The sequence below is a fragment of the Podarcis melisellensis genome (genome assembly GCF_964234715.1).
Source record: "Podarcis melisellensis genome assembly, chromosome: 2".
NCBI classification, from domain to species: domain Eukaryota; kingdom Metazoa; phylum Chordata; class Lepidosauria; order Squamata; family Lacertidae; genus Podarcis; species Podarcis melisellensis.
In genome coordinates this window covers 44,665,701-44,690,055 of record NC_138529.1, presented here as the reverse complement: position 1 = coordinate 44,690,055, position 24,355 = coordinate 44,665,701, and the positions used below count along the sequence as shown (strand labels likewise).

Genomic DNA, 24,355 nt, shown 5'->3' with positions numbered 1-24,355 from the left:
TGTGCAATGTGCGCACATTTTCTTTCTTTCTGCAGTTTATCAACTCTCAGTTGTGAAGTTCTTGGAACAGATCCATATTACTTGGCTTAAGCCAAAATGTTCACTGCAGTGTGGCTCATTCTGAGTACTTCTTCAAGCTAAGCAATAAAGCAGAGACAGCGTGCAATGAACTTTGAAGGGCAAAACCCAAGGCCACCTGTGCTCTATGGCTATTAGTATGAAAAGTGCTACTTTGAAGGAATTTTAAATTCAGGATATTACAAATGCCACTAGGTTAATCTACCACTCCAATAGTAGAACATTCCCTTGAGAATGTCTGATTGGCACCCACACGAGCATTTCTGAGCCTCTGTTCAAATGCTGTGACTTTGGTTGATTAAGGATAAAAAAAATGTAAACTCTTGCCATATAATATTTCATTTTTTTAAAAAAAAATCCTATTGAACTATTAATTTCCTGATCCTTGTTTGTTTTCATGAACTATTTGAGCACTAATTGTGTAAAAGCAGGGGATACGTAGATACTGTGTGACGTACTGGTTAGCATTGGACTAGAACATGCGTGACCAGAGTTCAAATCTGCTCAGCCATGAAGCTCATTGGATGACCTTGAGCCAGTCACTGCCTCTTAGCCTGATGATCAAATGGTGAAAAGAACAATGCACACCAGCTTGCATTCCTTGGAGGAAAGGTGGCATATAAATGTAAAACAATAATGCCAAGCTATTGCAAACAGTGCTGCCTGAAGATGAGTTAACATGCAATTACTGAAGCTTTCATTTTCATAAGCAAATGTGTCAGGAAAGAGAATAGATTCAAGGTGAAAGCTATTTCAGCATTTGTTTTGAGACCAAGATGTATAAATCATGCTGCTTTTAAAATATTCACAGCAGAAGCCTAAGGGAGGGGGAGGGGAATATATGGATCTGTGCAACTCACTGGGATAATAAAATTTCTTTTTAAAAGGCTTCAAATATCACTCGCGTTATTACTAATGTCAAAGGAAGATATTAGCAACAAAGAATTTATTATGAAAAACTAAGCAGGCTTGTAACACACACGGTGTTCTGTGACGTTTTGAAGGTGAACAAAATTAGCAAGGAGAGCTTTACTACTTTGTGAAAGGCACGAAGGCTGTTTTTAAAGAAAGATAGCTGAAGGGTAAAAAAAAGAATGTGAATAGTGTTTTACAGCATAAGAGAAAATGTAGAGTTACAGTGCATCATACAATCAGACCTAAAAGTACCCCCAATTTCAATGGAATAAAAATAACTGATGAATTTTACAACTGACACAAAAACTTGCACTGAAAGGTTTTACCACCTATAGGATACAATTACCGTATTTTCCGGCATATAAGACGACTGGGCATATAAGACGACCCCCAACTTTTCCAGTTAAAATATAGAGTTTGGGATATACTCGCCGTATAAGACTACCCCTCTTCCAAATTTAAAAAGCCAGTCTCCAGTCCAGCTCAGAAATCCGCTCCACTTCCCAGTGGTGGGTCAGTTTAAACAAAGGAGCGAACCAGAGGGCTTCCTCTTTGGCTCACTTCCTCAGTCACTAAGATGTCACTGAACTTCACTCAGTTATTGCTTTTGCCAGACCTGCTGAAGCATTTTGGGGGGATTTTTTACTGCTTTTGTTGAGCCGCTCTTGTGGAATTTGCTTGGGACGTGGAACAGTTGTTTCAACCCAGGGTGGCTGATAAAAAGCCTTTATCGGACGTACTGATCAATTGGCAGTGGGTGACTCCATCACTGTGCGTGGGAAGCAGGGCATTTGAGGGGAGTGCTGCCTCAGTTGCCGCTCTTGCTTTACAACTTTGCTGCCCTTGTTGCGAAGAAGCTTCCAGGTTTCTCCGTTCCCAGCCACCTCCCCCTCTCAGCTTCCCCTGCCCGAACTGCTCCCTTCGTCGTTGCCCTCACAGCTTGATAATTGGCTCCCCTCCACCATTTCCTACCTTTGCTTGCCCCTTCAGCTGTGCCACACTCTGCTGCGCTTAATGCTGTTGTTGGTTCCCTGCCTTTGTTGTGAGCCTTTCCTTTTCTTTTACTGTGGGGGCTGCTTGGGCTGAGGCAGCGGCCACGTGTCTAGTTGCTGGGGCAACGCAAGGCTACCATTTTGGATGTGGTCTACTACTGGGAGTGGTTAGGGTCATTCTGTTGCTGGTGATTGGGGGGGCTTCTGGGGCCAATTTTCAAGCTTATTCCTGCTTCATCTAGAGAGCTTGGTGTCCTCTGATTTAATTTGCTGTCATTTTGTCCTTTGGTGGGGAGTTGCTGCAGGAGCTGCTGCTGTAGCTGGCATATAAGACGACCCCCGACTTTTGAGAAGATTTTCCTGGGTTAAAAAGTAGTCTTATAAGCCAGAAAACACAGTACCTGCTGTAGCAAGAAAGCCATTCAGTCTTTGTTTTAAAAGTGTTGAGTTTTCCTTATGAACTTGAACATGGCAACTTCAGGACTCTGTATTCTACTGTAGCTTGTTTTCATATGGTTCACTTAAGGTCAGAGGGCTGGATTCAACTAATACAGCAGGTTAGCAGAAACTCACTATGTGCCCTTCACCCCCAAATCCACTGGGGGGGTGTCAGATGAGCCCCCAGAACAGTGTGGGGAGAGGAGAGGTGGGGGATTGTTCTCTCTGGTGAGCAGAAATGATGGCGGTGATGAACAATAAGAAAAGTGCAACACTGAATTCTTCCCAGAGAAGACACTGCAGGACCAGAATGTTCCTCCACTAGTTTTCCAAATATCAGAATCTGTGTGCCCATTTATTTTCTCGCATCATGCTTGGTGTATACAATTTGGAGTTGCTGGCATATGACACCCCGATTCCTTGTTTCTGTTCCAACCCAACATTTATCACTTGCAGGGAAAACAAATGTCAAAAAATTCATAATGAAAACCTCATATTAATATCATGCGGCATCACTCAGCCAACAAATTTTCTTTTTCATTTCCTCATCTGAAACTCACGATAAGAAGTTACAAACTGATTAGTACTTCAGTGGCTGTAAAAGTAGGAGCACTTTATAACAGGCAGAAGCAGCAAATGGAAGCTTCAAAAGACACAGGAATATAGGAAGGTGTAAGCAGTGGGGGCAACATATCCTCCAAGACTGAAAATACCTAAGGGCACAGCATATTACAAAATCCTTACATGGAAACACTTCCACATAAGGATTAGCATGCAAGCTATGTGTGACAATTTCAAATGTATAAATATTGCAGAGGGTGTACATGCATTGTATAGCTATGACTTCTATGTTTTTAATCCATCGATTGAAAAGCAGTGGCCAATGATCAAGGATGGAAGGTACATTCTAGGCCACAGGTGAAGCATGTAACACAACCATGACCAAATTTTAGCACCTAATTTTTAGCGGATCTCCAAATGCTCTAAATGATACTCCTAGTCATTCGACTGTTATGGGGCCACCAGTCAAATAGCACTACCATTTGTAGTTAGCAGTATAAACATGATCAAATCTCCTGAAACAAATTGCTCAGTTTTAATGCCCTAACTGTTTTCAGGTGAATGCGTGAGCGCTGTGAGTGCCATGCCAAAGGCCATCAAAATTCCAGCATCAGCACTAGATTAGCATATTCTGTGATCACATTCTCAATTAGCTTACTGGGAAATTGGTTGGAATAGAGAGAATGAACTGCTGACTTGTTAATTTGGAGGGTGAAATTTATAAAAAGTGTAAGTGCTCACACACTTAAGTAACAACAGCCTTCCCAAAAACCTAACACAGCCAGAAATTTCCACAAGAAATGATGAAGACACAAAATCCCATGCCAGTTATATATATTTAATGTCGTTTTGCATTTATAACTTACCAAGTGCATATCAAGATGTCAGACTGTCAGACTAAGACAAACAAGTCAGGATATGTCCTTATGAAAAGGGAATGACAATATGAATGGCTTAGAGATATTTTATGAATCTGACTGATGCTGTTTCACCACCTTTAGAAGGTTTTTTGTTGGATGCTTTACCTTGGTCAGGAAACAGAGGAGAGAGGAGAGGAGAGAAAAGATACGCCTGCCACAAGCTGCCTTAGGTTTTCTTGCTTTAAGTAAAAAGCCTGGTTTCAATACGTACACCCTAACACTCTATTGAAGTAAGAACACAAAATTTACACAAAAGTCACTTTGCCATTTAAGCTAGACATTCACGCTGAACAGCATTAATAGTTTTAAACTTTCTCACTGTAAGCATAGAATTTTCTCCTCAGAAATAGGCTAATACAAATACCTAATGCAGCCATTCTATGTGCATGTATGCAATGAGGAATGAACAACCAGGAATAGTTCTATTGGTATAGCTCTTTTGGTCCAATTGAAACGATGACAATTCTGAAACAATGTGTAAACTGGTTGTTTAATGAGAACATCTAATAATTTTCTAGGTTCTATGGGGTTCTCAGAAACACCAATAAAGAAAAGATAGCAATAATGTTTGTATATTGTTCCTCCGACACCCAATATGAACCAGTGTGCTCATTAACAGCGCGCATGTGACAGAAAGATATATGAACTATTTTGTACAAATGTAAGAAAGCAGTTGGAATTTCAAAATACAGAACATCTTTCAAGCATTAAAGCTACACATTAATTGCAAAAATAAAGCATTACTTTAGAATATTTTGATCATAGCTAAAGCAAACTCCAAACTTCTCACTTCCATTTCACTCACATCAAAATAGCTTTTTAAAAAAATGAAATGCCAAGATCCAGTGCTTTAATTATTTTGGCAAATAGGGAAATAATGTTAAGAGAGATACTCTTTTGAAATCGAAGACACATAAAACAATAGTGTATTTCAGGAACCTGGATCTCATCTCAACCATTATTGATGGTTGTAGTACTCAGAGGTTGCTAAATATTTAAAGAAACCAGTGACGGAACAGAAAGAAATAGCAATCACTTCAAACAAGGTTCTTTTTTGCCAACACCTCTTATAAGTTCACTAGTGCAAGACCATATTTTTACCTGATTGAATTAAACTTGTAACATAGAACACTCAATACAAAACCATTCTCCCCCCCCCCTTTTAAAAAGTGCCTCATACCATACATGTTCTAAAATATTTCCAGCTAATGGAAGACCGTCTGTCTCCACTTCTTGTCGGTAAGGAATGGCCAGAGTGATTCTTTGATCCCAACACGAAATGGAGTGTGTTGTCCAATGCCCAACATCTGTAGTCTAGAACAGTCAAGCTGAGCATTCTTGGGACGAAGAGCTCCCACAACTGGGCTGTCTGTAATCTTTAAAAATAAAAATAGGCAGTAAAAGAGAAATATGTACTCCGTCTAGAACAAAAAATAAAAATCTCTTCTCAGGAAAACACTTACAATTCTGCAATGTAGGATAGCCTAAATGCTTTCCCATAACCTTACTCTGGATTGAACACTAGTTTTTACTAGTATGGAAAAGGGGATACAGAAGTCTTCTTTGACAAACCATTGTCCTAGGAATCCAGAGAGCCCATCATACACATTGGGATTTTCCACTGCAGCCTCTTCCGCTCACTGGAAAGATGCTGCAGAAGGCACTGCAGCCTTGCAAATAAGGCATACACCTTCCTCACCAAAACCAAAAAGTCTGCAAAGTTTTACTAGCTGATGGCAGAGGAGGAACCAAGAGCTTGCTGCATTTCTACACTGCTTCTCTCCCCTGGTAGCCTGGCTGGGAAGAGGGAGGAATAGCGCATTCTGCCCATTGTCTGCCAGCCTGTAATTCCATGGGCTTGCCTGCATGAACTTCCCTGTCACCTACAGCTACCAAAGGAGTGGTCAGTTCCAAGGCTAAGGTAGAAAGAACTGCTGAGACTCATATTTTAATGTCTGATGTTTTGTTCTGTTCTTTTAAATTCTGTTGAAAGTTGCCCAGAGTGGCTGGGGCAACCCAGAGAGATAGGTGGGGTACAAGAAATAAATTATTTTTGTTATTATATAATGAAGAGTCAGAAATTGTAGTCAGGTGGGACTCCTGAATGTTCCCTGAATGGGTTCCCTGAATGTCAGCTCAAGTTTCCAGCTTGCAGAGTTATGTGGTTACCTTTGAAACCGCAGAGGCAAAAATACAAGAGAGTTCCAAACTGGTAGAAAGTAGCTCTACGGACTTGGTTTATCAATCTGCATTATTTCAAAGGATGGAAGATAGGAGATGCAACCCATGCCGGGGGGGGGGGTAGATTAAGGGAGCCCTAGGAGGTGGAGCTTGGCAGCCTAACAAATGCAAGCACCAAGGAGGCAACAAGACCCTATTGGCTGAGACATAAAGCCGCGGCCGGCATGACAGGAGAGTCCCAGACAGGAAAAGAAAGGAGAGGCAACAAGAGGAAAACGGGCAGACAAGGCAACACAAGAAGGGGAGACTGAAAGGGAAGCAGGGTGAGAGTGTGGAAGATGAAACCGCAGAGTGGCTGTGGGAAGGTGTGCGTGTGAATGAAGGAGAGGAATGGGACAGGCCCACAGAACCTAGTGGACAGTGCTGATGCAGAGGTGCCTGTGAACTGTGAATGGGAGGAGAGAAGCAGGGAGGAGGAGAAGGAAATGGAAGAAGCTTCTGAGGGTATGGTGAGAGACCTGTAACCAGTGATGGGGCTGCTCATGTGAGAGGTTAGAAGGCTCCACCTAGAACAATTAGGGAAGGGAGGAAGCAGAAAAGTATGAAGCTCGTTCTGCCACCTAAAGAAGAAACTGAAGTAGTATTGGCTACACTCTAAGGACAGAACAACAGGAACCCTGAATCTGAACAAACTGTTCACAAAGCATGTCTGATGCTGGAAGGAGCCCTGAGCTTACCAAGGTGACAAGCTCACCATCTGTCTCTGATGAAATGAGAGACACTGGGACTCCAAGGAGCCTCAGTTGGGACCCTCGGTGTAAGAGAACAGCCAAACCACAGCTGGTGAACATTTTGCAATTATTTTATATTGTATTGTGCAATATTACTCCTGAGAAAGTTCTGCCTTTGATAAAACTTTGTGGGAGTTTTTCTTGCACATTCTTTTTCTTTCTGTGTAAGGGGTTATACACTATGACTTACTGGTCTCAAGTGGCTACTGGGAAGATTGAAAGCATCCGCCATAGCACATGCCATTTCAAATTTAGTCATCCGCTCATTACCAGACCAGTGGAACGTTCCTCTTATTGATGGATCCTAAGGAAAAAGTGAAGTATACAAAGTTTATGTTCTTGTTTATTTTACTGTGTTAAATACATACAAAGAAAACACCATAAACAATGCTAAAGAACATTCCCTTTAAGGCTAACTTGAAAAGCAAGTTTTAAGTCAATCTAACATATCTGGATCATCCAGATAAGTTTTTGCAAAACAGAGAATTTCATATATGATCATTCTAAAGCTGATCATGACAATTCTGCCACCCTAACTCAAAGAGAACTTATTTTTCCATAAATAAATATTCTGCCTAATTGCAATTCCCAGCCTTGTGTTTTTCTGCAGAGTAAAAAAAATCAGTTTTAGCTCACTCTCAGATTTGTTCAAAGAGCAATCTTTCCCCCCTGTTTTTTTCTATATGCCTTCTTATATTTTGTCCCCCCTCTAGAAATATTTGTTTAGCCATGCAGTTATTTCAGAAAATGTGTAGAAAACACAACAGCAGCGAACCACCTTGTTCATAACCATGTTATTGGAATATTATACTAAACAAGAAGCTCAATATCCCTGGCTCTTTTCTATATTCCACAGTTCTTTGAGTAGCAGCTTTGCTATGAAAAAGGATTTGAGTTCCATTTCAAGCAAATCTCTGTCCACATAAGAACAAAATCATTACGTTGCTGGATCAAGCCAAGGCAAATTATTCTTTTAAAAACAGTAATCCACCAGATCTCTCTCCACTTCTCTATTGCACTCTATTTCACTCAACTACTGAGGGTTTTTTCCCCCTAGAACTACATCAGTTCAACCAAGTATTGTAAAAAAACAAATAAAATAAAATAAAAATCTGGGCGGCAGTTTTCTTCCTTTAGAAAACAAAACTTCACACATCTTACTCTTCTAAGTTAATATGAAAAGACTGCCACAATCCAGAGCTATTATAATCTCTTGTGTATAAGCAATGACTAGAACTTGCTTGCCAAGCATTTCTACTGCAATATCACCTCTCATTCCAAGATAAAGCTATCATGATGCAAGGTCAACAGAAGGGGGGGAAAGAACTACCTTTAGTTTAAAAAGCCTGGCAAGTGTTCTGAAGGTTACATGCACCTGAATGCAACTTCCTAGTATAGTCAGCATTAAAGCAGCAGCTTATGCATTCCTCCTACAGAGGAATTCAATACAGCACTAAGAAGATTGCTCTGTCAGTGTGAACAGTTTTGCTTACCTGAAGGAACCATCTCCTCCCACCGTGAACATACTGTTCTGGGTGAACCAGCACCTAGCAAGATTGAACTCTCGACTGATGAGCAGATGCTTTGACAGCATGTTTTCCACAGTGAATGTGCTGCCAAAGCAAAACTGAACCCCACCCAAACAGTGTGTAGCTGTGTCCTCAGAGAATGCCTGCACTCTAACCTCAGAGGTCCACCTTAAATCATACTGTCTTGCCACCAGCACATTTACTGTCCCAAAAAATAATCCCCCTTTGCCACCACCACCATTATTCTAGTCCCTGATGAAAATTCCTGTCAAAATATCAACCCATCTATCGTTTCTATAATGCCTACCACATCACAATCTAGCCTTCTTCTGAACAGAATGGTGCTTCTTATGTTACTGCATTCAGAGGGAATGTTACAAAAAGTGCTGGTTGGTAGGGTGAGGCTGCTCACCTGGCTTCCTGTTGCCTGAATTGCTTTTGCTTGCCTGCAATGGGGGAGGTGCATCTCCAATGGGCTGTCCTAGCTGCCCCCTTCTCCTTTACTTCCAGGTAAGCAACAGCAACATGGGTGGACAATGGGAGGTCAGCTGAGCACCACCACCCTGCCCACTCTTACATTTTGCAAGACTAGTTGTAACAGTTAACATAGGGTTGTATCCAATAGTAGCTTTGTGATAGCATTTCCCCATGGCTTCCAAAAGCTTCCCTTAGGGTTCTGGACCCTCGAAAACAGTGGGAAATATTATTAGTTCTTGTAGCTTTCCCTTTCTCTCATGACAACAACAACAAAATGCAACATTAAAAGTTGAAACCTCAATGCAAAATAAAATATAGAATACTATATGCTGGTAAGCAATAGATTACTACAGCTTGCTGGAAAAAGTACCGTATTTTTTGCCCCATAGGATGCACTTTTTCCCCTCCAAAAAATGAAGGGGAAATGTGTGTGCATCCTATGGGGTGAATGCAGGCTTTTGCTGAAGCCTGGAGAGGGAGAGGGGTCGGTGCACACGGACCCCTCTCCCTCTCCAGGCTTCAGGAAGCTATCCGCAAGCCTTGGGAGCTCCGCGGGAGTTCCCGTCGGGCTCCCAAGGCTTGCAGATAGCAGCCTGCATTCCGAAGGCCCAGGCTTCGTGCAGATATTGGGCAGCCCCACAAGCTCGGGGGACAACCGTGAGGTGGAGCACCGCCATCCCGCTGTTCCCCGACCTGGTTTGTGGAGTTGCCTGCATCCCGAAGCCTTCTGGCAGATATCCGCAAGCCTGTGGATAGCCTGCGCGACTTCCCACGGGCTCCCTAGGCTTGCGGATAGCAGCCTGTTCTGGGGTTGGGGGAAGCTCGGGCTTCCCCCGCCCCAGCCCCGTGCCTGGGGGGGGGAAATATTTTTTTCTTTATTTCCCCCCAAAAAAGCTAGGTGCGCCCTATGGGGCGAAAAATACGGTAGGTCTTAAACTGGCACCTCGGGAACAATCTGCTTTCAACAGGAACGGAGTTGCACAGGTGGGCTGCTGCCACTGAGAGGACATTTCTTCATATACTGTGCCCTTCCCCAGGCCATATTTACCAGAGGCATGGCAAGCAACCTTCCCCTGCAAATCTCAAAGCCTGGTTTACTGGTACTGAGGAAGGCATTCATTCAAGTACTTGGGTCCTAAGCCATTCAGGGCTCTGTACACCTGTAACATGAATTAAGCCAGGCAATTCACAGGCAGCCAAAAGTGTTTCCAGGATCAGTGTAACATGACCCCATCTCAACACCGTAAAGAAACAGGATGAGGCATTACACATCTTTTGCAACTTCCAGACCATCTTCAAAGGAAGGCCTCTGTAGAACACATTGCAATACTCAGATCAGGAGGTTATTATAGCAGGAGCTACTGTAGCTGGATTATCCCAATTCAAGAACAGTTATAGCTGGCAAACCAGCCAAAGGTGGGCACAAGCATTCCTTACCACGGAGGCCACACGAACCAGCTGGTTAGAGCATGGTGCTGATAACACCAAGGTTGCAGGTTTAATCCCTGTATGGGGCAGCTGCATATTCTTGCATTGCAGGCGGTGGACTAGATGATCCTCAGGATCCCTTCCAATTCTATGATATCTAACCTCTAGTGACAGTTTGCAAACCAGGAAAAACCCCAGACTACCCATCTGTTCTTTAAGAGGAGTACTACCCTGACCAAAACAGGCTATCTACTTAATTCCCAAACCTAGGAACCACCTACCCACAAAGCCCCCATCTTATCATAATTGTTTATTACTGGCTATCATCCAGCCCATCACTGTGTCCAGTCACTTGCACAGCATCATCTGGTCCTGATGGAATGGCATAGAGGACTGCAACGGGGGGGGGGGGGACACAGGGGACGGGACGCATTGGTGAAAATAGGAACCATGTCCTTGCAACAGAAGTCATCCATTAGTGTGAAGCCACCACTCGATACAGCCCACGGTATTTTTGAAATCTCGAATACATCATAAAAACACTGAATCACTGCTAGTACTACTACAATCTTACACATATATGAAGTAGTCCTAAAAATCCTGGCTGAAATTTATTTTAAGAATATCTCACCAACATTTTCTTCTCCGCTAGCTGTCGGCAAACACTGGCTACATCCTTGACATAGGTGGGAAACCTCTGCTGCCAGTGGTCCATATTGGCTGATTTATTATTGAATTGCACTTTATCAAACATAACTGTCACAGCGCTCTCTTCCAACCTTTCAACCTCTCCATATAAAATAGGAATTCTAAGCACAGCAGCACCTAGAAGATGAGAAAAGCTATGAATACAAAGCTGTATTTATGAACAGGTACAATGAAAATTCCTCAGCTCATCTCTGAAAAGAAAATTAAACCACCTTTGAACTATTTACAACACACTTCACTCCCTTGAAAAGGCAAGTCTACTTATGTGGGAAAGAGAATAAATCTCGGTGGGTGTGAAGAAGATTTCAGATGAAAACTTCAGATTATGTACACTTATGCAAGCAAGAAGTGCTAAATTACATCAAGAACACCTTACCATGCAATAGAAAAGATGCTCAGGATCCACATGATAAGTAGGAAAGAAATAATGGTATAAGTCTACATCTACTGTTACCCCATCATAAGACTCATTTTCCCCCTTGAAATCCTGTGTCACCAGTATATGAGAATGTTCTACAACAAAATTGCAGTTAACTACCAACCCAGAGTAAGCAACAAAATGACTGCAAACACTCATTACAGGTGATTTTCAAGTTATGTAGGGGTTATATTCTGGGGATATCACATAAAGCATAATTCACATATTTTCAAAACACCTGGGGTCAATGGCGGGTGGGATTGCCAAAGTCTTTTTTCCCCTGGATGCTTGCGCCCTTTGTTTGCCAAGCGCATAAAGCTGAATATGTGCAAGTTAAGTGTGTGTAAGCTGCGAGTTACCTGTTCTCGGTCAGCCCTGCATTACATGAATGCACACAAACTGGTGAGCTAAAGCTGGTAGCCATTCAGTGGGTGTTTTATATCATGTATCCCTCCATCTACCATTCCTCACAACTGAAAAATCTAACACCCACATTTTTAAAACAGAAGTTGGATCCAACTGGGACGAGTCAACTTGTCTAAAGAGAGGCTTTGGATTCAGATAACAGTATCACTATACAATACTGATGACAGAGATCTGCTTGTTTCTAATGACTACCCAGCCAATGAACTCTATTGCCCTGACAATCCTTAAAAAAGGGTTAGGAATCTTTTCAGCTCTGCAGGTGAGAACTTTATCAGGGATCTAGCCTCACATGCCAAATTTGACAGATGAGTGGGGTTACCCATCCATCAGTCACCTGACATGACAATGCTATCAGGTGACTGAGCACTTTGAAGTTTCAAAGTTGGGACTTCAAAGTGCCACACACAGGAAATTCAGCAAGCTTTGGCAGCTGCTCAGTGCTATGTTGAATTTATCCCTGTGCATGGAAATAGTTTTAGTCCTGAATCTGTTATTAATCAGTTTCACTGGATAATCTAAAGATCACAGATTTTGTGGAGGAAAAAAATCTCTCTGCATAAATTCTCTCATCATTTGTAGTTAATAAGCCTGTGTCATGTTCCTCCATCCTAACCACAGTAGTCATCTTTTGCTAAACTAAACCCCACCAAACAGTTTAGCTTTTCTGTATAGGGAGGCTGTGCTAACCCCTTGGACATTTTTACTGCTCCTTTTACAGCACTACAATTTGACTTCTGAGATGGAGCAAGCAGAAAAGTGCATAATACTCTGGATGTATGATTTTCAAGCTCTTTCTTTTCTTCAATGCCCCTCCAAAAATCCTATTTTCTTTTCTCCCCAACAATTTTCCCATACCCAGTTTACTCCTTCCCTATAGCACACAGGCCTTTAATCTCCCTTTCAGTACCAAGCTCTACAATTATAAAATGAGGCAAAATAAAAAGCAAGATAAATGGCATAGAGTTGCCAGCAGGTGGCAGTGATTGGGAAAAGGAGCAGTTAGGATAAAAAAGAAATGGAATAAACCCTTAGTTAGACCTCCCAGTGATGTATTCTTATATGGCCCCAAACTTTATGGCTCCTTTCTTTCTTATGTAGTTTTGTCAAGCATGACTTCCTGATACTCATTGATACAGTAGGTAATGATTGTTTCTGTATGTTGCTTTAATTTTTTTGTCACTTTTTGTACAACACTCACAGAACAACAGCTATTGGGTGTCCAGTACCAGAATCCTCAGCTTCTAGGCCACCAATACCAATATAAATCACTTAGGAAACTGAGGTGATCATCTAGTTTGCCACTACAAAACATATAGCCTTGCTCTTCACATGTTGTTGGACTACAGTTCCCACCAGCTCCGACCAGCACAGCTGGAAGTTCAAGTCCAATAACATCTGGAGGATACTCGGTTGGTGAAAGCTGCTATGGCCATTCTGACACCCAACAGAAATTACCAGAGAGCAACTTGAGAACATGTATCATCATTCCCTTTGGCACACTAACAATATTGCTTTTGTCATTATCTACTCTATTTTAGCAAGTCTTGCAGAAGTTCAAATCTCAGCACAATGGTACCTCCGGTTGCAAACGGGATCTATTCCGGAGGTCTGGCCAGATCCCGAGGTTTTTGCAACCAGAGAGACCGTTCTTGCACACACATGCACGGCAATAAGAGAGCTTCTGTGCATGCACGCGCAGCAAAAACCTGAAAATATAATTCCGGGTTTGCAGCTTAAGAATCCCAAAGTTTACGTAATTATACGACTGTATAATTTTTGATGGATTGATCTGAGGTGCAAATGAAAGGGGTAAGAAGAAATTAACTAAAGTACTACCTCTAGTTGTTTGGAAAGTACAGATGTCCTGAATTCCAACCACTTTTTATTCTCAAATTTCATTTGTCTTGCTAGAGTTTGTGCCTAGTTGTTCCCTTCTCAACAAGGTTTTCATTTTTTAAAAAATAAAAAGGAAGACTTTTATAGCTTCCTCTGCTCCTTACCCCTAACCTCAACCTCAACAATGGATTAACAATGCTACCATTCTCTCTCACCATTTCAACTCCGTGGTATACATTTTATCTGTTATATTGGTTTTACATAATCTCAAAACTTTTTATAAAGAGACTTTATTCTAATTATTCTCTGCAGCTTCCTTTTAAACCCCCTCCCCATTTTAAAATACATTTCTTACTTTGAAAATAAAATAAAATAAAATTGAACTTCCAAATCCACTTGCTCCTATTTATGGAATTCCAGTAAAAGATTTCAAGCCTTAACTGTTGAAGAAAAACTTACCAGCTGCAAATTGACACTTACCTTCATTGTTTGCTAAAACTGCCTTTTCACCCTCTAGTTTAGTTTTCCCATAGAGATTTAGGGGATTTGGTGCATCATTCTCTTTATAGGGAGGATTTGTTCCATCGAATACATAGTCCGTACTAATGTAGATCAAAAATGCTCCTACTTGAGCTATAAAAATAAATTAAAGCAATATGAAAAGATGTAAATACAAAGCAGTTGCTCTCTTTATCTTTATTCTCTCCAAGAATTTAAAACACACAAACAGCAAATATTTACGTGATTGTGAAAGACCTAAGTATTTCTAACCCAGAATTTGTTTCCAACAGCTGGCAGGCAGTTCCCACTATCCGTCTCCTCCATCAATGCATGTTACTCAAACAGCTAATGATACATTTCTTGTGGTAAGAATTCTTTAAGTTCAGGTGTATAACCCATACTTATGACACATAAAAGATAATTATGCATCCTGAGAAGAAATGCAGAGCAAACCTTTTTTACCTGCTTCTTTTGCTATGTTCCCTGAAGCAGCCACATTGAGCTGAGAAGCAGCATCTGGTTGACTGTCTACAACATCTGGCCTTCTCTCAGCCGCACAATGTATTATCACATGAGGCTGGAAATTAAACACCCATTTTAATGAGCAAAGAACAAGCAAGTAGTTGTACCAAATCCACACTGTTCATGGAAAGCTAGCAGAAAATTGTCCCATGGAGTAAACCACATCTAAAGTGCAAATTTACTCTAGATCATCTCTAAGTTGTAAGGCTCAACATAGATGCAGAGAAAGAAAATCATCTTTTTTGCTCAGACATTTCTTCAAGCTGTTTCTGCAGCGGTTTAGATATGAAGAATTATTATTTATTATTTTTTGGCAAACTTTAACATTTCTCAAGCTCTATAAGGAGGAGTCATTATACTCTGAAACACAGTGAGCAAAAATAAAATAGTTATTATATCAGTGAATACAGGAGCCTTCCGTCTCCTTTGTTTGCCTTGCTCATTGGAGGTGCTCTTTCCCCCATTTTTATTTGCATAACCAAAAGAAAGGAATTCCCTAATCATTCTCTAAGTGAGAAGCCCAAATTATTCTGCAGTGTTATTCTAAAGCAGGCTTTCCAGGTTCTACTAGACTACTAGTATATGGCTACTTTCCTGCACACTAGTTTTCCTCATATCATGCACCTCATATACAGAAAGTGCACCAAGGGTTGCATCAGAGATTACAGAGAAAAAAACAACACAGAAACAAAGCTAAATATTGCTGTGATAGTGGACAATCAGTAAAACTTTATGTGACCAACTAACATGAATTTGCTGAAGAAACCTTCAGAGAAACATGGTGGTTAGCCGCTTTATCCTTCTTTCCACCATTCTCACCTGAAAATCCTGGATGATATTATGAACAGCAGTAGTATCTAGAAGATTAATTTGCTCAAACATTGGTCGAGCCCTACTGTACCCACAACCGACAGCATTCCAATTATTTCCTTTAAATTCCTTATACACAGATCTGCCAAGCAACCCAGTAGCACCAGTAATCAGAACACGTCTGTTTGGCGTATCAACATCCTCCTGTGAAAAAAGAAAATTGTTATCTTCTATATTCTTAACAAAACTTAATCCATAGTTTAATATTTGTTTTAGAAGGCTTTAGGGGCCATTCTGTGCGGGTCTACTCCAATGCAAGCCCCACTGAGTTCAATGGGACTTATGCCAAGGTAAGCATGCACAGGACTACACAAACAGCTCACAGTATACTGAAGACAACAACCTTAGATTGCTTATAGCTCCAAGCTTTACATTTTTAGCATCAGAAGGACATATCTTACTATTGCTTACTGAAACCGACTTGCATCAAAAGGGACTGTTTAAATATATTGTATAAAGAAAGATAATGTTTACAATTGTTCCAGCAAAAGGCTAATTCCCAGGCAGCTAATTTAGTAAGCTTCTTTGCATAGCAAAAATGGTCACTGGAATGATCAAATTAAATGTTCTTTCAAATATGTGGGTTGAAGTGGAATTTCCAGCTATGTGAGGAAGTACATCACAGGCGTGGTTCAGAATCAAATACCTAAAAGGAGAGGGAGGGATGAATGACTAGTTCCCCATTCCACCATATAAACACCTCCCCCACCCCAAGTTACAAGCACAGGGAAGGGGCTGTTAGTTACAGAGAGACCAGTGACAAGCTGCTATTCCAGTTTTGTACTGTATTGTTTTATTTGCTTTTAATTGCTGTAGGATCCCATTGCTGTTGAAACCCACACTGGGCAATTTAATGGTCAGAAATCCCACGAATTTTATTTTATTTTACTTAAGACAGAGGGCATGGAAAACATTTTAACAAACTGATCCTGATCTCGGAGCAAAATCCTACTATGATGAGCGAGGCTTCCTCTCAGGCAGGCAACATCTGAAGTGTGCATTTCGCCCTCCCTTCCCCAGCCCAGAAATAAGGCCTTGGGGGTGGTGATTACACCAGAAAGCAGTGCTTTTTTGGGGGGGTACGCATACCCCTAAACATTTTGTGAATCTTTGTACTGTACTTTTGTCCATTTACTGTATTTATTTTTCCCGATTTGACCTGTCAAATGGTGATTTTCTGGAGTCAAAATGAGAGTACCCCTAACAATTTTTTTAAAGAAAAACGCACTGCCTGAAAGTAAATCCCGCTGCGCACAGTGGGGCACCTAAAATCGGATTATTGTATTATCACCATCGCCCTGAGACTTCCCCATCTTAGCCCGACGGAGGCTGCTCTCAGGTAAATTGTGTTTGCCATTCAACCCGGGGGTGGGTTTTTCTTAACACCCAAGCGGAGGCCTACCCTGCAGGGCTGGGCTGGCCATTACAAAGCTTTGCCCAGACCCCCGAGCAGCAGCGGCGGCGGCCCCACCTCGGTTCGCCCCACCCCACTCAGGGGGCGCGGCTAGTAGCTGTTTACCTCCCGCGGAGAGAAGGAAGGGAGGGGAAGGAGGGGGAGAAGCCCCAAGCCGCCAGCTCTGCCTCACCTCCTCCAGCCAGCACCTGCCGGGCTCGAAGCGGATCCGGAGCCCTTTCTCCCACCCGACCATCCCTCCGCCTGCCTCAGTCCGCGCCCGCCGCTCGCGCTCAGCTCCACTTTCGCGGTGGCGGCGGCAGCCATTCACAGGGCACGCCCACTCGACAGCCCCGCAGCCCATTGGCTCCCTCGCCTTGGGAAGGTGGGGCCTCAGAGGGGTGGGCGGACGCGCGCGCGGCTGCCGTTGGGACACGTTCAAGGCCAGCCCGCTTATTGGCCCGTCCCTCTAGAACGGGGCGGCGCGCGAGCCCCTCGAGAGTCTTGCGCGACGGAACACGTCGAGCTCACTCACTTCCCCTCCTCCCCCCTCCATTAATGCCCGTTCGCAATGTCTAAGCGCTCAAGCTCTTTGGCCGTATAGTTGGAAACACTCAAGTCTTGTCGCTTCCATTTACCGAACACGTATTTCGGCCTATCCTTCAGTCAGGGGCCCTGTTTGGAATGCCGTTTATTTTATTTCTTAATAAAAAAATCTGCTTGCAATACGCAGACCAGCACTGCAAAGTGTTGCGCGTCACGCAGCAGCCTCACATTGTCAATTTAAGCACAGGTCGCCCTTCCACCTTGGCTCAGGCTGCCAAACCTACCCATTGCCAAAATGAAAATACATGTTTTTCTCCTGGTGCCGGAGACTGTTTTCCTGTACAGCTAGGACAAGCGCTGCAGTGATGTGCTGATGCAGGAAGCAGTCGTGGAACCAAAGTAGGGCAAATGGGTGAGGCATCCAGCCAAGAACTGTGCTCTGCATCAAAATGGGGAAATTGACTTTAAAAATTTGTGGCATGGCATACTATGACAGTGTCTGTTTAAAGAAAGTTTGTTCCTGATTTTAAAACAATGTAAGAATGGGGTGCTCTGCAAATGGCAGTGAATAAAAGCAGCCAGTGCACAACAAAAGCCTCTGTGGAATGAGGGTGGGTTTTTCATTATTACAAATCACCCATTTCTGAAGTGATGGGGGGGGGGGGGAACCAGTATAGTAACTTGACTTTTGAAAAGATAAATGTTAGAACTTTGTCTATAATTTTTAGTTTGTCTGCTTGTTTGGATGTTCTTGCAGGGGAGCACAGCTATTATATACTCTTGACTGAAGAACAGTACACTCCTTCTATCTGGGATAGTTGTCTTCATCCACCGAGCATGCAGCTTCGGGAATGACACACAGAGAGTGGTGAGGGAGGGAGGAGACACCCGCCTAGCCAGCCAGATCAGTCGAATCAACCCTGGTGATCAGTGGGGTGACAGATGTCACAGCCAGATTGCCCTCACATGGCAAGTTAGAGAACCAAGGGTGAGAAATGTAACACACTCTACAGACCTGAACAAATTAACCAATGGGCAAGACCTCTGTCCATAGCCCTTTCTTATTTGGAAAATAGCATGTTTGTTCATTTTTATTTTGTTCCAGGATGGGTGTGAAGTAAGGAGCACCAAGCCTACAAAATTCGCAAGACTGAGGGTCCATGAGTAGAATTAGAGAACTAGAAAGAATGGAGGAAGGGAGAAAAAGAAGAGGGGATTGCTAAATCCTCTTCTCTGCAGCCCCGGAAAGTTGGGAAATCTTCTGGAACAGCGTTAAGGTAAGGGTAGAGGGTTGCGTATGTAAAGGGGCCTCAGCAAAAATGGCTTCCCTTTCGTCTTTCCAATGGGAACACCTGCTAGATCTCAGTCTTGTGAATAAAAGTTGCCCTTCTGCTTGCAGAATGCAGTCTGGATGCAGCTTCAGAATCACTAGGACCTTCAGAAAGACCATTCAAGTCAAATTACTGGTAACAAAGTCTATTTCCAAACACAACCTGCACTACAAGAGTGAAGCCTTTCAGGCATTGGGCCCATTTGGTCTCTGGAATGTATCAGATGAGTTTCAAGTGCCTATGGAAGAACCTTCCTTTAGTGCCCCACCTATTACCTTTTTTTCTACACAGAAACTCTCGCTCAATTGTGGAATAGTGCTGAATTGAATATTGAACTCAACAGAAGCAGCTTAATGGGTAACAAAGTTGGTACAAATTCTCCTGCAAAAGCAGAAGAAAATATTCTATTAAGCAGCATTTGATTTCCATGCTTTCAACCTCAAGAAAAAAATCCCAACATCTTAAAGTATTACAAACCACTTTATTTTTTCAAAAAACAAATTTAAATTTCCAGTGTCTAGAAAGAAGCACATTCATAACTGAGATATTCTAACATAGAATGATAAAACCAAAACTACTGTTTCAATTTCTAAATTGCAGAAAGATACAATACTTGCATACCCTCTGCTACAGTAAACAAGTGGCACTTGGGATACATAGCCTTGTAGCATTGATTTTTACACAGCAAGCATGACATGTGTTTTTAGAATTTAAACACCTGCAAATATTAGATGCAATGGCACATAGAAAATGTCTAATTGGGTCCTGCTGCTACCTCAAGTATGTCAGTGCTATGGCAAGTTTCTCTCTAGGCAAAAGAAAAAAAAGGACACTGTGAAAGGAGATCTTTAATAGTTGCTTTAATTTCAAGAGATTTTAAAAGTACATGTTTAAAGACACCATTCAGTTGAATTTAAAGGTCAAGACTTGTATTATGTTCACATATGAAGCAGCAACGTGGGTTTGTTTCATGGTCTGTTCAATAGAAATAAGGCTGGATTTTGTTTGTTACCTGTTGTACAGAAAAGACATTGTTAGATACTTGAAAAAGCCTTCTTAGTGACTGTCTGCCTGTGCATGGCAGACATGAACAGTTCAGAAATAATGCAGGAAATATTAGGATGGAAGTACAGATGAAGAAAAATCACAGGACTACTGCTAATCTAAGCCGGGGTGGGTAACTTTTATGGATCTGCAAGCCAGAAATTTCAGGATCCAGCCTCACAGGACTTCAAAAGCACACTTACCACCTAGGCAACAGATGCATGAAGGAGTTCCCTGCGAGGTGGTAGAGATTAAACCTGCTGTGTTTTACCAACACATTATCAGGAATGCCCTTCTAGGCTTCTGATTGTGCACTGGCAACCATATCTCTCTGCCTGACCTACATATAATCAGGTGTGGGGCAGGTTTTTGTTATTTGGGTAAGCAATTACTTGCACCTCAGTTCCATTTTTGTTTTACTGTTCATTACTTAATTATAAATTGAAAAGATAATACAAATTAAAGAAATAAGGTCATTGAGTATTATCAACATCCTTAAAAACACTTGAGAAATTTGAACTGTGGTATATTTATGCAGACTCACTTTCTTTAAAAGGTGTTTTTGGACTGACATTTTCCTTGGCAGAATGCTGAAAAGCTTTAGAAGGATCGAATCGCTTGATGCCTTGAATTGCATTTATTTGGTCCTCAAGCTCTCCCCGAACTTTCTTTTCCTTTGCTACTTGAGATCGTAGTTTTAATACCTCCTAAAGAACAGAATACTTCAATGTAAGTTACACAACAAATTTGGTGACATGAAAAGATGTGACTCAAAACCGGTTCAGTTAAATTTGATCCGACTTAATTCCACTCAATCTGAAGGCCTAAAATGCACAACAGCTTAAAAATTAACTCATGGATTGTGTATGTACAAAAATTTTGATCATAAAAAGTCTAGTTTTAATATAATGGGATCATTGGGAAAAGATTAGTCCTTGAAGAATGCTCTTCGACTCCCCCGCACTCCCAAAATTTAAATTCCCCCTTTCATTAGGTAGTACAAAAGGAAATTCTCCCTTACTTTTACCTGCAAATAGCTCCTGGCTCGTCTCACTTTACACTATTGTTGGCTCTGTTTCCACAGTAAGCCATATTAAAAACACAACTTTGGTAGCATGCTGATACAGGCTCAAGTTTGTCATGCTGCCTGGCCTTGTGAATTGTTTCTCTTCAAATAAACTATGAGCAGGAAGCCAAGAACAAACCTTGTTTACTACTACAGTATTGGTTTCCATCTCTGCAAACAAACCATGACCTGGGTTTGAGGCATAAAAAGAACAACGGGAGCTGAATGAGAACTTTTCAGCACCTATTCACATTAAATCATCGTGTTTAACTATGGTTTAACATGACATGTGAACCGGGCAATTGTAAAAATCCATTAGGCTTTATCAGCTTTTAAAGATATCTACATCAAACAAAGCTCTAGGACACATTCAGAATCTTTTGTGGCTATGACTATCAGAAAGCATATGTTCAGCTTTTAAAGGACTAAACTCAATGGGTCTAATTGCCAAAAAATGAGGAATAGCAAAATAAACTCCATCTCTATAAATCACATTGTCTTTGTTCCGACAGGCATGTACCTCAAACTTTTCTCAGGACAGACCTTGAAATGGTTGTCTCAGAGTTTGGCTGGCTTGTGGTTTCTTTACATCCTTTTTGGCAACACTCCCTGCTGCCCCCAGCCAGGTGCAAAAATAGTCATCTGCATCCTGCCAGTTGACAGGAACTTGTGAAGTAGTCCCCTCCCTCCCTTAAATGCCATTTTCTTTTAATTCACATGTTTATTTCATCTAATTCTTAACCCACCCCCTTCAAACAAGCAAACCTATGGTAGGGTACGTTAATCTGAAAAACAGGTAATTCCACTAAAAACCTTAGAAGCATCAGTATAACAGCTTCTCCTTACGTATTGTCAGTGGCTCAATATGTCAACAATCTACCTTAAAAAGCCCGACTGGTGCTGAAAACATATGCATTACTTTGTACCTCATGCCATCTCCCCTACCCCCACAGTGTCAGGCCATTGCTGGATTTTTTCATGGCCCCCATTTTGCATCCAGACTGATGGGTATTCAGCCTCCTGAGTTTGTTTTGCTCCAACTCATAGCAATGCTGCCTATCACAAACCTGTTTCAGTTGCGCATTCTCTTCTTTCAGTTTCACGACATGCTTGATTTTCTGCTTCTGATTCTGATGGCCCAACAGCTTGGCATATGCGTCGCTAAGTTTGTTCAGCTCTTCTTGGGCGGCACCATTCTCATTCAAAAGGGCATTCTTCTCTGCCTCGTATGCATCAAGTTGTTTCTGAAATGTAACATTTCATATAGGATGAACTAAAAACGATCAGCAAAACTCGAGTTGCTTTCAGATGCTGTGTCCTTACTGTATAACCAATTCAATAAAGAAACTGCCCATCACCACCTCCCTCCACCCCGGATGAAAGCCAACATCAACATCTGCTTGAGGGTCCCCAACCCTCCAGAGAAATTTCTGGAAGGCATAGAGGGCCGTAGAGGGGATAGGGAACTGCACGTGTATGGTCATCACTGAATTTTACCACAGCTAATAGTGTTTAAGGCAGGGGTTGTCAACCTGGTTGCTACCACCCACTAGTGGGCATTTCAGGATTCTAGGTGGGCGGTAGGGGGTTCTACGGCACAAGCTGAATCCTCCTTCCATCGAGCACTGATGGGCAGTAAGGAAATTTTACCATCAAGAAAGATGCATTAGCGGGTGGTAGGTATAAAAAGGTTGACTACCCCTGGTTTAAGGCAGCGGGAGCACCTGGAGAGTAGTGAAAATTCCAGAGTTTATTTTGGTATTTTTTGCAGTATCTATACTCTTAATGGCTTTAAACAGACTAACCTGAAAGGGTTTGACTTTATTAAGCAGGTCTTCGTACTGGGTACGCCATGTTTCCAGGCTCTCTCTGCAATCAGCTTCTACTTTTTCAGCAACAGTTCTCCTAAGGAAACAGAAGCCGTGCAATTCATTCCTCATTTCAGAGATCCAATTACCTGATGCAAGACCCAGGGGAGCCTGCATTTGGGGCACCAAGGAGCATGCTTTTACACCTGCTTCACCCTACTCTCCTTCCTGGGATCCTTATAAAAGAGGAGCTATGGTGGGAAGGTGGCTGCCCAAAACTTTATTTCTGCTCTCTGGCATTCTGGACATTCTTGTCTCTAGGTAGGTGGGGGGGGGGACATGTATATTTTTCATACACACACACACACACACACACACACACACACACACACACACTTGTTGGTTTGTGTGTGTTGGGATTTCGTTGTCTTAATTTTGTAAACCAAGGTTATTGCTCGAATTTCATATACCTCTTAACCTTTGTGAGCCACCTTTTTGGCCAGAACACAGCACAGAAATAAACTCAAACTTGTGAAACTTACCTTTCTATTTCAAGTTGCTTTTTAAAATATTCACTTTGTTCTTCAAGTTTTGCTTGCAGATTAGCAATTTCCACAATACTTGATTCTTTTATTCTTTTTATTTCTGCATCTTTTAATGCTACTTTTGTCTGGGCATCCAGAATCATCCTAAGTGGGGAGTGGGTAAAGGGAAGGAGAGCTTATTAAATTCTCCGCCTGATGGATGGTCGGCAAAAAATTAGAATGAACATATAGATAAATGGCACAAGTTGCCATGAGAGTCAAGTACTAAAAGTCAGTTAAGAGTCAAGTACTTTGACTAGATCCTCACTTTGTAGGATCAAATCTGTTACACAATTTACACACTGGTACAATGCGAAGGATTCACAATTTTTATTATACAAATCCTATCCTGTATGCATGCTTTTCTTTGATAGGACCAAGAGACAAGACTGCTCCCCTCAGCTGTTATTTGGGCCTTTGGAGATGAATATGTAGCATATTCTGTCTAAACCTTTTGATGGGGGTGGGAGAGATGTTATAATTTATGATCTGTGCTAGTGACGAACAACTCTTTAGCCTAGACAGGCAGAAATCTGGCTGAGCAAACACATGCAAATATCATCCCACTTCACTATCCAGGTCTATCGGGTGAAATTTTTTATCATCACCCTTACCTTGCATTTTCTTTCTGCGCCATGTCTTTTGCAAGCTGCGCATCTTCCATCTTTTGTGTCACGTGCTGCACAGTTTTGCTCATCTCAAGTAATCTGTCCTGCAGGGCCGTTTTCTCTTGTTTGAGGGATGTGATTTCTTGGACCACAAAAGCTTTGTAACTAAGAAAGGTTACAATATTTACATTCCTGCTTGACTTGGACACTACGCTCAAGCTCTCTTTTGTCATGCCTTACACGCCATGCATTGCCCCACCCCCACCTCTGGCACTGGTCAACTCACTCTTCCTATTCCTCCTTGCCTACATATCAACAGCTTAGATCGGGTCAGGGGGAGGTATAAACTTCCTTCATGGGTGCAAACTATCCGGACAAGGGTCA

The 24,355-nt window shown here is 42.0% G+C and overlaps 2 protein-coding genes and 1 long non-coding RNA gene across 6 annotated transcripts in view; 1 reads left to right on the top strand and 2 right to left on the bottom strand.

Moving 5' to 3' along the window:
* Positions 1-3,806: 3,806 nt before the first annotated feature.
* On the bottom strand, positions 3,807-17,363 carry MAT2B (methionine adenosyltransferase 2 non-catalytic beta subunit). Its single transcript, XM_081899193.1, has 7 exons — positions 17,178-17,363; positions 15,541-15,735; positions 14,662-14,776; positions 14,179-14,331; positions 10,942-11,135; positions 7,067-7,180; positions 3,807-5,280 (listed from the first exon to the last, which is right to left on the bottom strand). Exons 1-7 carry the CDS (start codon positions 17,346-17,348, stop codon positions 5,110-5,112), a joined length of 1,113 nt encoding a protein of 370 aa, XP_081755319.1. The 5' UTR covers positions 17,349-17,363; the 3' UTR covers positions 3,807-5,109.
* Positions 15,948-23,141, top strand: LOC309363141. Its single transcript, XR_014165269.1, has 3 exons — positions 15,948-16,930; positions 18,636-18,807; positions 22,917-23,141. It is a non-coding gene; the product is annotated as an uncharacterized lncRNA (long non-coding RNA).
* Positions 19,707-24,355, bottom strand: part of HMMR (hyaluronan mediated motility receptor) — a 17,921-nt gene continuing 13,272 nt past the window's right edge. For all 4 annotated transcript variants that reach the window (XM_081899141.1, XM_081899140.1, XM_081899142.1 and 1 more), the window contains 6 exons: positions 23,978-24,136; positions 23,322-23,468; positions 22,777-22,876; positions 22,039-22,215; positions 20,450-20,612; positions 19,707-19,873 (listed from right to left, as the gene is read on the bottom strand). In XM_081899141.1, the coding sequence (XP_081755267.1) occupies positions 19,830-19,873; positions 20,450-20,612; positions 22,039-22,215; positions 22,777-22,876; positions 23,322-23,468; positions 23,978-24,136 (790 nt within the window). In that variant the 3' untranslated portion in view covers positions 19,707-19,829. The remainder of the gene's footprint in view (positions 19,874-20,449; positions 20,613-22,038; positions 22,216-22,776; positions 22,877-23,321; positions 23,469-23,977; positions 24,137-24,355) is intronic.